The following is a 15,505-nucleotide window of genomic DNA, read 5'->3' as shown; positions in this document are numbered from 1 at the left end:
AACATAGACTATTGCTTCACTGAGGACAAACCTGAAGAGTTAACTGAAAAGAGCACTAAGAAGGAAACTGATCTTTACAAGAAGTGGCATAGATCCAATAGAATGGCTAAGAACCTCATTCGAACCTCAGGTCTAAGACTGTCAGGGGAAGTATTGAAGAGCCTGAGCTAGCATCAGATTTTCTGGAACACATAGGTGCTAAGCTTAAAGAAAGTGAAAAAGCAGAAGCAGCTAGACTAACCAAGGAGTTTCATGATCTAAAGTACATGGGTTCAGGGGGAGTTAGAGAGCATATTATGAAGATGATCAATATAAATGGCAGACTCAGAGAGCTCTTGATGGGGGTTAGGGATGAGCAGGTAGTGCATTATGCACTACATTCCTTGCCTAACAGTTTTAGTCATCTTAGGACCAGTTACAACTCTCAAAAGGGAAACTGGACTCTAGATGAACTTATATCCATCTGTGTGGATGAGGAATCTAGGATCAAGGAAGAAAAGGAACCTGCTACAACCATTAACCTCATTGAGAAGCCTAAAAGGAAAAAGCCCCAGAATAAGCTCAAGCCTACCAAAGCCATAACTAAGAGTTCAACAGCTGCAGTGGCCAAGGAAAACAGGCCATTCAGGTTCAAGTGCTACTTTTGCAAAAGAGTAGGACACATGAAAAAGGACTGCACTGGCTATAAGAATTGGTTAGCCAAAAAGGGTAAGATTTTTTCTAATACAGTTTTTTCCTTAGAAATTAATCTTATAAATGTTGAACCACAGTCTTGGTGGATAGATTCAGGCTCACCTATTCATATTACTAATTCTTTGCATGGATTCATAAGGAGGAGAATCCCAAAAAGTGATGAAGTGAACCTGTGTGTAGGGCTGTAGGCAATGGCATGAGAGTGGCAGTCAAGGCTATTGGAACCTTAAAGCTCGATTTAGGATTAGGAAAATTATTAGTTCTGGACAATGTTTTTTATGTACCTTCCATGAGAAGGAATTTGGTTTCAGTTTCTCTTTTAGTAAAATCTGGTTGTAGACTTGTTATGGATAGTAATGGAATTCTTATTTCTAAAAATTCTGTTCAAATTGGTTCTGGTGTTATTATGAATGATTATTTACAGTTAAATTGTTCAATGGCTCAACAAGAAATTTTACTTGTTGAAAATAACACCAACAGTACTAGCACTTTAACAGGTGTTAAAAGAACCAAACTAAATGAAAAGTCTGCATTTTTATGGCATAGAAGACTCGGCCATGTTTCAAAAGAGAGACTGAAAATTTTGGTGAAAAACAACATCCTAAATGAACTTGATTTTTCTGATCTAACAGACTGTGTTGAATGCTTTAAGGGAAAAATAACTAATACTAGAAAGAAGACTGCATATAGAAGCCAAAAATTATTAGAACTCATACACACTGATATATGTGGACCATTTAGGCATCAAACTATCTGTGGGAATGTGTATTTTATCACATTCATTGATGATTTTTCTAGATACAGTTATGTTTATCTACTTTCAGAAAAGGCACAAGCATTGAAAGCTTTTCAAATCTTTAAGTCTGAGGTAAATCAACTAGAAAAGAAAATCAAAACAGTAAGATCAGATAGAGGGGGTGAGTTCTATGGCAAGTACACTGAATCCGGCCAACAAAAGGGTCCATTTGCCTTGTTTTTGCAAGACAATGGAATTAAAGCTCAATATACAACACCCTATAACCCACAACAAAATGGTGTTGCAGAGAGAAAGAATAGGACTCTTTTGAACATGGTTAGATGTATGATGTGTACAACAAGTTTGCCTAAATTTCTGTGGGGTGAGGCTTTAAAAACTGCAAATTATATTTGCAACAGAACACCTAGCAAAGCTATAGAAAAGACTGCTTTTGAGCTTTGGTGTGGCAGAAAACCTAGTCTTCATCACTGCCATGTTTGGGGATGTCATGCAGAAGCTAGGATTTATAATCCAAGCTTGAATAAACTTGATTCTAAGACAGTTAGTTGCTATTTTATAGGTTATCCAGATAAATCTAAAGGCTATAAATTATATTCTGCTCATCATTCACCTAGAATTTTTGAAACACATCAAGTAAAGTTTCTAAGTGAAAAAGTTCACAATACAAACCTTGAGGATTTAACCTCAGATTTTGAGGAAATTGTGTCGGATGAGAATATAAGTGTTGTATTGCCTTTAGAACAAGATGTAACTGATCGAGTCACTGGTCGAGTAACTGACCACGTAACTGTCCCTGATCAAGTAATCGGTCATGTAACTGGTCATGTCACTGACCATGTAACTGACCAAGTAACTGTACCTGGTCATGTAACTGACCATGTAACTGGTCAAGTACCTGTCACTGGTCAAGTCACTGACCAAGTAACTGTCGCTGGACAAGTAACTGACCATGTCACTGGTCAAGTACCTGACCCTGTAACTGATCAAGTCCCTGTCAACCCTCATCCTAGAAGATCACAGAGAGCAAGAAAACCAACTTATGGGGGGGGGGGGGAGACAGTGACTACATTGTTTATCTGCAAGAAGCAGAAATTGAAATGGACTGTGCAGAGGACAATGATCCAACTACATTTAACCAGGCTATTGAAAGTAATGAATCTCACCAATGGCAGCTAGCAATGGAAGCAGAAATTGATTCCATGAGCCAAAATGCAGTTTGGGAATTAGTTGAACCTGACCCTAATCAGAAACCTATAGGTTGTAAATGGGTTTTCAAAACCAAAAGAGATGCAAATGGCAATGTAGAGAGACATAAAGCAAGATTAGTTGCCAAGGGTTTTACACAGAAGGAGGGCATTGATTTTACTGAGACTTTTTCTCCAGTTTCTACAAAAGACTCGTTTAGGATAATCATGGCTTTAGTGGCTCATTTTGATATGGAGCTGCACCAAATGGATGTTAAAACAGCCTTCTTGAATGGTGAACTAGATGAAGTGATTTATATGAGGCAGCCAGAAGGTTTTGTGCAAGCTGGAAGTGAAAACTTAGTATGCAGGTTAAGAAAATCAATTTATGGCCTTAAACAAGCTTCTAGACAGTGGTACAAGAAATTTGATTCTGTGATTTCTACTTTTGGATTTACAGAGAATCTTGTTGATGAGTGTGTTTACTTGAAGACAGTTGGGAACAATTTTATTTTCCTAGTACTCTATGTCGATGATATACTTTTGGCTAGCAGTAACTTTAAACTGCTTAAAGACACCAAGAGCTTTCTGTCAAAGAATTTTGACATGAAAGACTTAGGAGAAGCATCCTATGTACTAGGTATTGAGATTACAAGAGATAGAGCACAGAGACTACTTGGTTTGTCTCAACAGAATTATATTACCAAAGTTTTAAAGAGATTTGGTATGGAAAAGTGTGCAGCTGGAGAAGTTCCCATGTCCAAAGGTGATAAGTTAACCAAGAAGCAGAGTCCTAATAGTGATGTTGAGAAAGAAATTATGGAGTCCAAGCCTTATGCTAGACTTGTAGGAAGTCTCATGTATGCACAAGTCTGCACTAGGCCAGACTTGTCTTTTGCAGTAGGGATTTTATCGAGATTCCAATCTAATCTAGGCCATGAACATTAGGTAGCTGGGAAGAAAGTGTTGAGGTACCTGCAGAAAACAAAGAATTACATGCTAGTTTATAGGCAAGTGGAGGATCTGAAACTCGTTGGATTTTCAGATTCTGATTTCGCAGGGAATTATCCAGACTCCAAGAAGTCAACTTGTGGATATGTGTACATGCTAGCAGGAGGTGCAGTTGATTGGAAAACCATGAAGCAAACACTAGTTTCAACCTCCACCATGCAAGCTGAATTTATTGCAGTATATGAAACTGTGTGTGAAGGACTTTGGATCAGGAATTTCTTGATGCAAACCAAAGTGTTAAGTCACATTGTGGCAGGCACACTTGTGATTTATTGTGATAATGAAGCAGCTGTTTTCTTCAGTAAGAACAGTAAAAGGTCAAATAATTCTAAACACATTGATTTAAAGTATTACAGTGTTAGAGAAAGGGTTAAGCATGGTGAGATAGCTGTTTTGAGCATTGACACGAATTCGCAGCTAGCAGACCCCTTCACCAAGGCCTTGTCAGTAGCAGCATTCCAGAAACATACAGCCAGCATTGGAGTTTTAGCTAATCTAGATGCTTAGGTTCAGTAGAGAGTTAATCCAGTTGGAGCAATTTAAATTTCTAAGGTTTTTGAGTTCTTGTATTTTTAGTTGTGATCTTTTGACTTTATTTATCACAACTTATTTGTAATGACAGATTTTATTATTAATAAATTTTGTGGTATTTTCAGATTTTGGTTATTGCTGCAGTTTTTGTTGAATGTTCTGAAAATTATCGATTTTGTGTTTAAAGTTATACTTGCTATCAGATGGCTTAAATCATGTGAAGCATGATGTTAAGGTTCAAGCAATATTTTTAAGCCATCAGTGTTCAGTGAATTTGCTTGAGTTTCTGGTTTTAGAAACATAAAGTAGGACCTAATATATGTTTACTTGTTGATACACATTAACATATATTGTATCACTTCTGGTTGAACATATGTGGATTGCAGAAGCTTGTGTTAGTGGTTTTGAAACTCTGCATTTTTGTTAAAATGTATACTGTTTCTTGCTCTACATAAGTAACTGTGATCTGACCATGTTGGAATGGATTTTCGTTTTGAGTTTGTTATCTGGCGCGCACTTCAGTAAGTTAAGTAGGTTTTGATGTTCTCTGGTGCAAATCATCGAGCATGATATGTTTGAGTCCAAGGGGAGATTGTAAGATCAAATATGGACATAACACATATCATCATAAAGTAATTGATGATTAGCTTAATATCAATCCTAGTTTAACATGGATACAAACAGTGAATCAATACTAGTGACTTAATGAAGTAGTGTATCAATTCATTAAGGATAGTAATTCATTGCTTAGTCTACAAGAAAGGCTACAAGTTGTGATACATTAGGAATCTAACAGTGAAACCTAAACCGACAAGGAATGCTTTAATGGGAAGCTTCTTGAGGTTTAAGTCTCATATATATACAGATGAATTGGTCCCTGATTACTACCACGACTATTGCATAAGTTCTGTCCATTGAGAAGCAAGTTGGTAAGTAACAGAAGACCACATTCAGTGATCGAGTTAAGCAGTTGCATAAGATGGAATCCATGTCTGTTATTATTGCTGAAGGTAAGCCTTAATCCTTTTATGATTGTTGTGCATATGTTGTGAGCATGTAACTATGGTTTTACATTATCCTCCAAATCATCGGAAGCATATCTGTTAAACTCGTAATATTGGGATTACGGGTGAGAAAACGTCCCACAAGGTAGAAGTGATTGTCTTGAAGAGCAGCAGCTCCAACCGTGCCCAAATCCACTCGTGGGGCATCAGACAGAGCAAAGGAAGTGGCAAGGCTAGAGATTGCATTTGCCATGAGAATTGGTAGTTTGTAACTTTGTACCAAAGATGACTGTCGTCGAAGAAAACTCTAGCAGAGCACTAGATCAGAATCTTATTTTTGAGCTAAAATAGAATAACATAGTATTTTCCATACCCTTTACACATTGTTGTGCAGTAATGCGTGTAACGAATTTAGATTTTTTGAAAAATAAAAATAAATGAACGACTTAACCAATCCCCCATATAAAAAATTAAAAAGGACAGACATTCCAGGAGACATTGAAGTCATTGATGGTCCCATCTACAAGCCTACAACAGCTCAAGAACTTCAATAATAATAGGTGAAACAACTCTGGATATTGGTCTCTTTTCGTTGAAATTCTTATCAGTCAACAAAAGTTGGAATGTTTTGTAGTTTCTTTGCATATTTTCCATGGGACCCAAAAAAAAAAAAACAGAGAGAGAGAATAAAAATTACAATAAGCTTAAAGTGAAACCAGCTTAAGAGTACCCAAATGACCAATTCATAACGAAGCGAATGGGGGAATCAATTAGGCATTGACAATAACAACCTTGGCCAACCACTTCATTTTCGGTATCCAAGCAAGCTTCTTATGTCAACATGTTGAAGTGAAAAATGAACCAGATGAGGGGGAAGATTACCAATGTTGGCCGGAACAGATTGTTCCATCTGAAACTAATTCAATGAACAAAGTTACTAAAATATGAAGGAAATGTCATCAAGATGACCTCATTTGTCAGATTCTAGTTGAGCACAACAGGATAAACCTTTTTTTTTTCTTTTTCCCAATAGAATTTGTAGGCTCTCAAGAGTTTTAGTCTCATAACAACAAACCAGTCCTTTGGCTACATACAAGATACATCTTCAAAGGCAAGATTTGAAGTAAAATTATTGACAGTTTATTTGTCAACTGGCCTACAACAAAGTCTAGCTTCCACGGTAAGTTGAGAATGAGAAAGGTGACAGCAGCAGAGGAACATGAAAATGTTCCAACTTCTGTGACTCCCTGATTTCAAACACAATGGAAACATAAGGAAAGAACCCACCTGGGCAGTACTTGCCGGTGTTAAAACTTATCCTGTATATCCCTGGGTTCACTGCATCAACTATGCTCAACAACTGACCACTTCGCCCATCACTATTCGTAGTTGAAGACCCTTGAAATACCCAACCGCCTATAGCTGACTCGCCAAACACAGGACGAGGTTGATGACCCTTCCACATTTCTAAACATACCTCAATGCCTGCACCCGGAGATCCTCGAGAAACATCCAAGACATGGGTTGTGATGGGTGGACGAGTTCGAGTTGGAGTCTCAGTTTTTACAGCTGAAATTTCAGAAGAAGCACTCAGATGACCTCCAATAATGCTCACACGATCTTCTAGGGTTCAGAAAACAACAAATACATTAACTTAAGATATAAAAACAAAATGAATGGAAAAAAAAAAATCGAATATTCCTCTCTTAATTTTAAGTTGCATGACATCAAACATGGAAGCGGGCAGCACATACTGAGTATATGTCAAAAAGGCAGAAGTGGGCAAAAATAAAAACCAATATTCGATTAATATTTAAGATATCTGTCACAAATATGAAGAAATTATCTGGTTGAAATTATTTGATTTCATTCCATTATGATGCCTTGTGACCTAGAAAGATGTCATGCCTTCTGACTTTGTGGGGATGTTGCCATTGTATATTAAGAAAAATAGAAATTTCTAACAAGAATCAACTTGTAAACATACAGAAACACAGGTGCATTATCATCATCCTGACTGTAACTGCAATTTTATAATAGATCAACTGGAAATGAACTTAAAGTACCTTCCACTTTCTTTGCAGCAACTGTGGGATTCATGTTGCCTGTTGAAGGAACCTTTTCTTTAGTTGAGAAAAGTTTCCCAAGACGTAATTCTGTTATTTTCATCTCCTCCTCAGCTGCAATCTCAAACTCAACAATAGGCCTATTTGGATATCGTCTCTGCAATGAGAAAAGTAAACTTTAGTAATCTGAGAAACAATTTATGGGACCTTGTAATTCCAAGGTCCAAAGTCTTGAAATAAACATCAACATAATACCCGATGGAATATCTCACAGGGTCTTTAAATTTTTTTTGTGAGTTTTCAGGCATAATATTTATTCGAACAGAAAACTATTGAAGATAACAAGTACGCTTCAAATATTGGTTATCATTTACTGTTAAGACTGTTGGTAATAAACTATCAATATGTCCGTCACTTCTGTTAGAGAACGAAACATAGGCAACATTCAGAGAATGATGCAGTAGCCACAACTTTGTTAGAAAAGAATACCCTTGTGGAAGTCCAAGAATAAGCCCAAATTTTTTTGGTCCAAAGTGAAGTAAGTATCCTCGGTAGCCAAAGAGTCCAAATCAGTAATAGATAATAAATAAAGTAAGTAATTAAAAAAGTATATAAGAGCTTATTTAAGTCTTAAGATAAGTAGAATGTCTTTTATATAGTCCAAGAGTCTAATGTTATTTAAGGAGCCTTTTGGCTATCTCCTGTTAGCCAAATCATACCGGAAGGAACAAGAATTGAGTGTTGTTGAAGGTTGGGGCCTTGGTATCTCGTCTCCTACTTTATTCTCTCTTTTCTCCTTTCTTTGCTCTCTATTCCCTAACTTCTCCAAAACTACATTAGACCATCTCTGTCTTCTAAAATACTGCATTTCTTAAGCTTTATAACTTCCCCAGCCCACCATAATCATACTCACCCCACCCCTGCTCTGTTCTACATCATATTAGGATCACAGCAAAACATCCTACCTGCTCTTCAAAACTTTTCCCCTTGCTATTACAATGGTTACTAATGCAGTGCTGTCATCCAAAGTTGAGGGTTTGTCAAAATCTTATGAAGCTATAACAAATCACAGAAAGAGGTGATTCAAAAAAATTAAATTCCTTGGAAAACAACTTTAAATCTGTGTCTCAAATGCTTAACGAGAAGATGAAAGAATGTGAAGTATATAAGCATCAATTCATCATCTTCATCTCTTAGACAAGAATAAGAACCAAGACAGTCTGGCCAGAAAGGGGTGTCAAACAGGAAGTTGCTGATTTCAATGGGGACAGCATTACCAAAGTGTTCCTGGATTGGCTATATGGCTGGGGGGAGTTCCTTTATGTGGCATCACATGGCAGAGGAGCAAAAAGTCTTTCACAGGAAGCTAAACTGAAGCGGACAGCTAGGTTTGGTGGCAATGTTACTTTGTACCAACTAAATACAAGCAACGCATTTTCTATTCCTTAACTTCTCTAAACCTACAGCTGGCTTTAAACATTTTTGTCTTCTAAAAAACACTCTATTTCTTAAGCTTTCTAACTTTCCTAGCACACCATAACCATATTAACACCACCCTTGCTCTATCCTACATCACTGTACTTAAATGTACACAGAGTCTGTTGACAACAAACTCATGTAAAGAAAAATTATAATAAAATCTCTTACTTTAAGTCAGCCAAAACATGAAGACCAAAAATATCTACTAAATATCAAATGATATGGCAATTAGTTTTATTCATTTATTGATTAAGTTTTCATTTTACCAATCCCTTTAATCCTGATTTATTTCCAGAAGCTAGTTTTCATGCTCATCATGGTATAGAAAAACAGTTTACAATTTAGAAGGTTGAAATGGAAATCAACTTTAATAGAAAATTACCTTCAATTCAGCGAGTATCCCATCAGTGCTCTTTCCCGACGCACAAATAAGAAATACAAACCCAAACTTTTCCCTGTATTTAGTATTCCATTGAGAGAGCTCCTGCAAAAGCCAGTAGATTATAATGATTAAAAACCTTCAGTCAAATAAATAACAACTGAAAAATCAAATGAATTTTCATTTTAATATATATGTTTTTTTTTTTTTTGAAAACTAAAACAGCAAGGAGAAAGCAGCATTATACTGACCTGTAAGCTTGAACTAGTAGCAGTTGCAAAAGCAGTTGACTGCTCTCCTTTGCTCCACCTACAAAAGGATTTCTACACTAATTACTTCAATGCATACAGATAATAATAAAGAAATAGAAAGATAAGGTGGTTAACAGCATAAAATAGAAAGATAGTAAACAGGATTTCCCTTATAGATCTATCAAGACTTCAAGGGATATGGAAACTTTCAAGGCCTCTCATCTTGACGATACACCCAGCTGAAACACAAGTTGGCTTAAGAAACTGAGGACTCAAACTGGCCACATATTCTTTTAAACATTCAAATGTAAACTAAGGGATGGGATAGCAATAGGACCTTAACTCAATTTGCTAAGAACACTAAACGCACTGGGGGAACTATAGTCTAGCAATACTGTGCCATCATTACTGATTAAACACCACTAAACTTATAATCCAGAAATGAAGATCAAATAGATGACTAAGCAAAAAGCACAACACGTTTCAGCAAGCTAGAGCTAATCTATGATGGCACACAACTGGATTCTGTCATTTAATCTCAAATCTCTCAAATGTCAATATATAAACCCAGAGGACTGGCTCTCTTCCCTTTGCCAAAAGCAAATTGCTTTTGACAAAAAAGAGAAGGGCTACCTGCTGCAATCTCCCAGCTAACCCCGCTTTTCTAAAACTTCTGCCATAACAAAGAAGCAACTTCAAAATGCATCAAAATATGATCGACTATCCCTCCATGACCCACTAGTGGAGAGAGAAGCAACAACTTGGCTTCCTCAGTTGAAGTATACACAGGTCTTCACCCTTCCACGCACCACCAACCAGCCTAAAACCTTGACCATAAGAGAATCTTAGGTTTCCGTATGGCACTTGCTGGATTTGATTCATCTTCCATCAGGAATGTGTTGGAAGAATTACCCAAAAAGCACCAGAAGATTCCAACTTCCATCTCCTCTCATAAGTTTCCGCAACCACCAAGGCACCAAATTGACTGTTTTCTGAAGCCATACTTCTTGTTACACCACCACATCTCCCATGGAATCTCCAAAGCCGTTTCCCCAACAAAGCAATATCCCCTTTTATCAAATTCTCAAGTCCCAAACCTCTTATTACAACACCACATCTCCAATGGAAATCTCCAAAGCCCATTTCCCAACAAAGAGATATCCCTTTCTACTGAATTCTTAATTCCCAAACCACTCTCACTGCTAAATTCTTACTACAACACCAAAAGAGTACCCAACTTCCATCTCCTCTTATCTCGTTTTGAACCCACCATACTGACCAAAACTGACTCTTTCCAAACAGTGTTGGAAAAAATTGATTTAATTGAACCCACCATATCAACCCCCTCTCTCTCCAACAACAAAAAAAAGAAGGAAAAGTCTTTCCAGTATCTACAGTCCCACAACCACCAACTATAAGCTGAAAACACTGGGAATATTAGCTCATCCATACAAAACTGTCCTTCCAAGGGATTCGACTGATAGCATACTTCTAATGACAGCACCACATATCCAATGGAAATTTTGAGAACTCCAACAAAGAAATATCCATTGCTACTAAATTCTCTATTCTCAAACCATACTCACTGCTTTTGGATACCACATCTCACCTAGATGATCCTTTGTGCCTTCCATAATAAAAAACAGTGGATAAGAGACCCACTCAACTAATAAAATTACAGCCGAAACGCCAAACGGCCAACTCTCAAAAACCAGACAACAGCGACTCGAAGAAATAGCAAAAAATCCCCAACTCCAAAGAAACTCAGAAGCACCCCCTCCCCCACAGCACCTCCCTCCTCGGATCCTCACAACCTCTTCTGTTTCTTTCCATCCAAGTGACCCAAAAGATGGCCATCATAGCACATCTTCCCAAAACCCTTCCCTTCTTCCTCCCACCAACAAACTCACATCCGTCATTCAACAGAGCCACACAAGAACCATATTACAGGTTTCCTCAGTTGCGTAACTAATATCTACTTAGTACTGCGCCACCACTAAGAAACTAACAAAACTACAATCTACATCTACAAATACATAGCAAAACTCAAATAAAGGACCAAGCCACTTCAACTTTCAGCAAGCCCAACGACGACATGGACCAAAAACCCACAATGGTTTCAATGAATCAAAACCGAAAGCTATCTACACTATCCAAGAACACCATAACCAATAACACATGTCCATCCCAAATTCCAGACCCGAACCGAGTTAGTTCGAAAAATACAACAAACTCTCATATCACACTCATCTTGATTGAACAACAGAAACAGCAAATTTTATTCTAAACAAACTAAAGCACTCTAATTCCATTTCTTTCAATAATGTAGATGAAAATTTCTCAATTTCCAAAGTATAATTCAGTGAACAAATCAAGAAAAATATATAAATAAATAAAGAAGAAAAAAAAAGAGGAGGAGGTTAAGAAAACTGAACTGAGCAGAGGTGGAGTGGGAAGAAGGAGAAGGATTGTGGCCGATCTGAGGATGAGCGGAGAAGGCCTGAAGCCAACCGGTGACGTCGACCTTGTTGAACCAAATGTCTCTGGCCGCAGTCACGGCTTCGTCGAGAGAAGAGAAAGGAGAGGCCTTGGACATTTCTTTGGCGAATTTGGAGCTTCCGCAGCAAGCGAAGAATTCTTGCTCCTCAAATTTGAATCCCTCCATTTTTGTTTCTGTTACTAGAGACCCAAATCTGCAGAGTCGAGACTCTGATCAAAAGAGTAGTCGTATTGGCTGTCTAGCCAATCTGCCCTGTTATCATTACGCCAAAAAGGTCTCTCCTTTTTATTGGTTTCCTTTTCTTTATGGATATATATATATTTTTTTTTATTGAGAGTGAGGTAGCATGTCATCTTAGTTACGTTAGTGAGTTAGTAACACACCAACTTAATTAATATTCAGACCGATGTCTACGAGAGTATCCCAGCAAAATTAGACTAATTCCTGCCGCAGGCCCACGAACTCAAAAACCCCTCAAACTTGCTGGTTACAAACTAGCATAAAGTTTAAAGTATAAACCATAACAGAGCATGCTCTCTATCTCTTCTCCTTCTTTAGAGGACTTTTGGTCCTTAAACACAAATTTTTCTACCCTAGACCTGGTTTGTTATTAGACTCTGACCTGAGCTAGTGCCTCTAATATGCTCCATGGCTTATCTAGATGCTATTATCGCTAAGTGTGCATTTTCTAATATCCATCATCAACTTTAGTCAGGGTGTTGACTTTTCTCTTTACTTTTTCGTTAAGAACCAAGGTACTTAGGTCAGACTCTCTTACATTATTCTTGAGCTCATGAGAATAGTTTATTCTATTTTCAGGGGCATTAGTCCTAAGAGCAAGTTTACCCGTAGTCAAGAAATGTCAAGGTCGAAAAGTCAAGAATTCGACCAGTCAAGTTACTGTTCACTACCACTGGACATGGGTTAGCACTCTTTTTTTTCTTGACCGGTCAACACTGTTCAAAAGTTTTACTGTTCATCTTGCTTATTAATCCAAAATATTTACTGTTCGAAATCACTGTTCAATTTTTACTATTCACTTTTACTGTTCACTTTTAATTGTAAGCCGTAGGATTGCAAATTTGATTGAAATGAAGGGCTGGGATTGCTTGACCGTTAGGCCCAGAATTCAAAGGAAGAATCCACGTGGCATGTCGGCCCCCTATATATCTCTATCGCTACGCGACAAGGCGTCTGGCTCCACTCTCTATCCGTTGCGGCACCACGCGTCGATGCCCAGTCCTCCACTCCCTCCCAAGGCGCGTCGACCATTGCTGAGCTCCTCCTCACGTCAGCCACAATCAGGCCTGGGCCTAGCTGGCATCTGGGCTTGGTCGGTCATGGAAATAGTCATGGATATGACTATTTTCTTTGCTGTAGTCAAGAAAGGGTTGGTTTTGCCCGGTCAAAAAACCACCGGTGCAAGTAGCAAAATTGCTCTCAAGGTCACCACATAGGATTTTTCTTGACTATGACCAGTCAAGAGCAAACCGCTGCACTTGCTCTAAGGGAGATGATTTTTTGGGGTTTATTCTTCTATGTTTAGCATTAGGCTATGTGTCATTGTCCTTTTTTGTAGAGGTAAATTGACAGGAAAAGTTTTAAATTTTGAGTTTTGAGTTATTCCAATTTGTCGAATAAAGTATCCACATATTTTCATTTAATGGTTGCGTTAGAAACTACCTAAAGTTACTTAGATGATTTTTTTGTCATGATCTAAAAAAGGGGTGATATCATGTGTAATAGCTCTATGGATAATGTCAGTAGTTTTGTATTTCAAGTTTCTCGATAACTTTTCGTTAAGTTTTTAACACATTGTCATTCTAAGAAATCGTGGCACATGAGGATTCATTGAAATATTTCATGGACATCATATCTACCAAGGAGTTAAAAATACTAATATCAAACATCTTGCGGATAAGTTTGAAGTACAACTTGCTAGGAGCAAAAGAAAATACGGAAGTCAAAGTAGTTTTTTTTTTTTTTTTTTTTTTTTTTTTTTTAAACCCCACCTCATTCCCACCCATGATGGGGCTCGAACTCCTGACCTCTTATATATGAGACCAAAGCCTTACCACCCCACCAAACACACACACCCTAAGTCAAAGTAGTTGTGTGTCTTCCTTTTAGTATTTGGATTTTTTCTAGTTTTCATTTGGATTTAAGTTTTCTTTAGAATAAATGTTTGGGGCCGTGACCACTTACCCAATTTTAGCCTAAAAATTTCCCACTTACTCCACCAATAGTTTTTTAACCCCTGTTTGAGCCCAAAAGTATTTTTGGCAAGATCCTTTAGTGGATTCAGCACAGCGGGCCGATACCTGCGGCCCAAAAATAAGCCTATTCGGGTTTGGGTTACAGCTTCACCCATTCCGTGATCCATAAGGAAAACGAAACCTTATTGGAGTCGGGTAGCGAGGATTGAATAGGAAACTTCAACCAATAATCCTTCTGTGGCAAGGAGCAGTCGAAACCCTAGGTATATATACCAGGTTTCAAGGACTAATAAAGGACCTCTCTCATATCAATCAATCCTAGCGATTACAAAGCCTCCCCGGAGCAAACCTTCAACCTTGTTGAAATCCGGTGACCGCGCGCCAGTCCCAGTCTCTCCAAGAGCCGACTGTCAGCATCATCAGATCAACCCGGCGACCGTACTTTCAGTCCCAGTCTCCCCAGGAGCCGACTGCGAGCGCAACCGCCACCGTTACTACCAACGAAGCAAGGGTAACGCCCTCGCAACCCAGCGAAGCTAAAGTCACGCTTTAGCGCAACCCGTGCTTTCTCCAAACTTCCCAGTGATTGCTCTGCTTAGTCTACAACACTAAGTATCGATTCGGTGACGCGAAGAGATCACACCCAAAGTCCTTATCCGTAAGGCAGAAAGTCCTTTCTCGGAAGGCTAGAGAAGAACCTTGTGGCGAGGTTGGTGCTCTCCTCGTCCACAACGCTTGAAGAAGAAGTCAGGTCAAGGGACTACCCCGACGACTGCACCCCACGGTGCTGGCACGCCTGCGCACACGCTCAAAAGAGACAGTTTGCAAGCCAACTGGTTTTTGCGCCAAACAACTCCATTTACCCAATCTAACAGTGTTTGACAGTATTGCCCTCATTTTAATTAACAAATTACACTCATATCTCTCTCTCCTCCCCCTCATCGATTTCTCTCTCTCTCTTTCTCTAACCTCGTCTCAGGCTCTCTCTCTCTCTCTCTTTCTAAGCCACGACGCCCACCACTCCACCGTCGATGTCGGCCTCCACCGCCTCCGCTCTGTCCCACCGTGGGACCACCAGAGGATGACGCCATCCAACTCCACGATCCCAGCCCCTCTGGGCTTCGTCAGATTTCCGGGAAGCTCTCCAAGCCGGAATCGGGTCTGGGCTTCGCCGGTTTTGTTTGTCAGATGTCCGGGAAGCTCCGAAGCTCCACGCTTGAATCGGGTCTAGGCTTCGCCGGTTTTGTTTATCAGAAGTCCGGGAAGCTCCGAAGCTCCACGCCGAAATCGGGTCTGGGCTTCACTTGCAGGTCTCGGACGACGTCAAAACGGTGGTCTATTGGGGGGTAATAGACAGATTATTGCCCCCCAATAATTTCTTAAATGTGGTTAATTAATAACTGAAATTAGAGTTTTAATAAGTCTTATGTTGTT

General features: G+C 38.8%; 1 protein-coding gene across 3 annotated transcripts; it reads right to left on the bottom strand.

The window, feature by feature from the left end:
• Positions 1-6,162: 6,162 nt before the first annotated feature.
• Positions 6,163-12,059, bottom strand: LOC133717236 (uric acid degradation bifunctional protein TTL). 3 transcript variants are annotated; one of them, XM_062143913.1, is made up of 5 exons: positions 11,791-12,059; positions 9,356-9,413; positions 9,108-9,209; positions 7,247-7,403; positions 6,163-6,803 (listed from the first exon to the last, which is right to left on the bottom strand). In XM_062143913.1, the coding sequence occupies exons 1-5, from the start codon at positions 12,018-12,020 to the stop codon at positions 6,349-6,351; spliced, it is 1,002 nt and encodes a 333-aa protein (XP_061999897.1). In that variant the 5' UTR covers positions 12,021-12,059; the 3' UTR covers positions 6,163-6,348. The 3 variants fall into 3 exon arrangements, with proteins under 3 accessions (XP_061999897.1, XP_061999899.1, XP_061999900.1); XM_062143915.1 differs by having other exon boundaries at positions 6,163-6,800; XM_062143916.1 differs by having other exon boundaries at positions 6,163-6,749.
• Between the last annotated feature and the right edge of the window lie 3,446 nt (positions 12,060-15,505).

Source organism: Rosa rugosa, chromosome 6 (assembly GCF_958449725.1).
Source record: "Rosa rugosa chromosome 6, drRosRugo1.1, whole genome shotgun sequence".
NCBI lineage: Eukaryota > Viridiplantae > Streptophyta > Magnoliopsida > Rosales > Rosaceae > Rosa > Rosa rugosa.
Note: the sequence above shows the minus strand (reverse complement) of the source record. Positions and strands in the feature narration are given on the sequence as shown.

Excerpts from the sequence above, each read along its gene's own strand:
- LOC133717236 (XM_062143913.1), bottom strand. The coding sequence starts at position 12,020 with ATGGAGGGATTCAAATTTGAGGAGCAAGAATTCTTCGCTTGCTGCGGA. Across the intron at positions 9,210-9,355 it reads CTACTAGTTCAAGCTTACAG|GAGCTCTCTCAATGGAATAC; the intron begins GTCAGTATAATG and ends TGGCTTTTGCAG. Across the intron at positions 6,804-7,246 it reads TGCTGCAAAGAAAGTGGAAG|AAGATCGTGTGAGCATTATT; the intron begins GTACTTTAAGTT and ends TCTGAACCCTAG.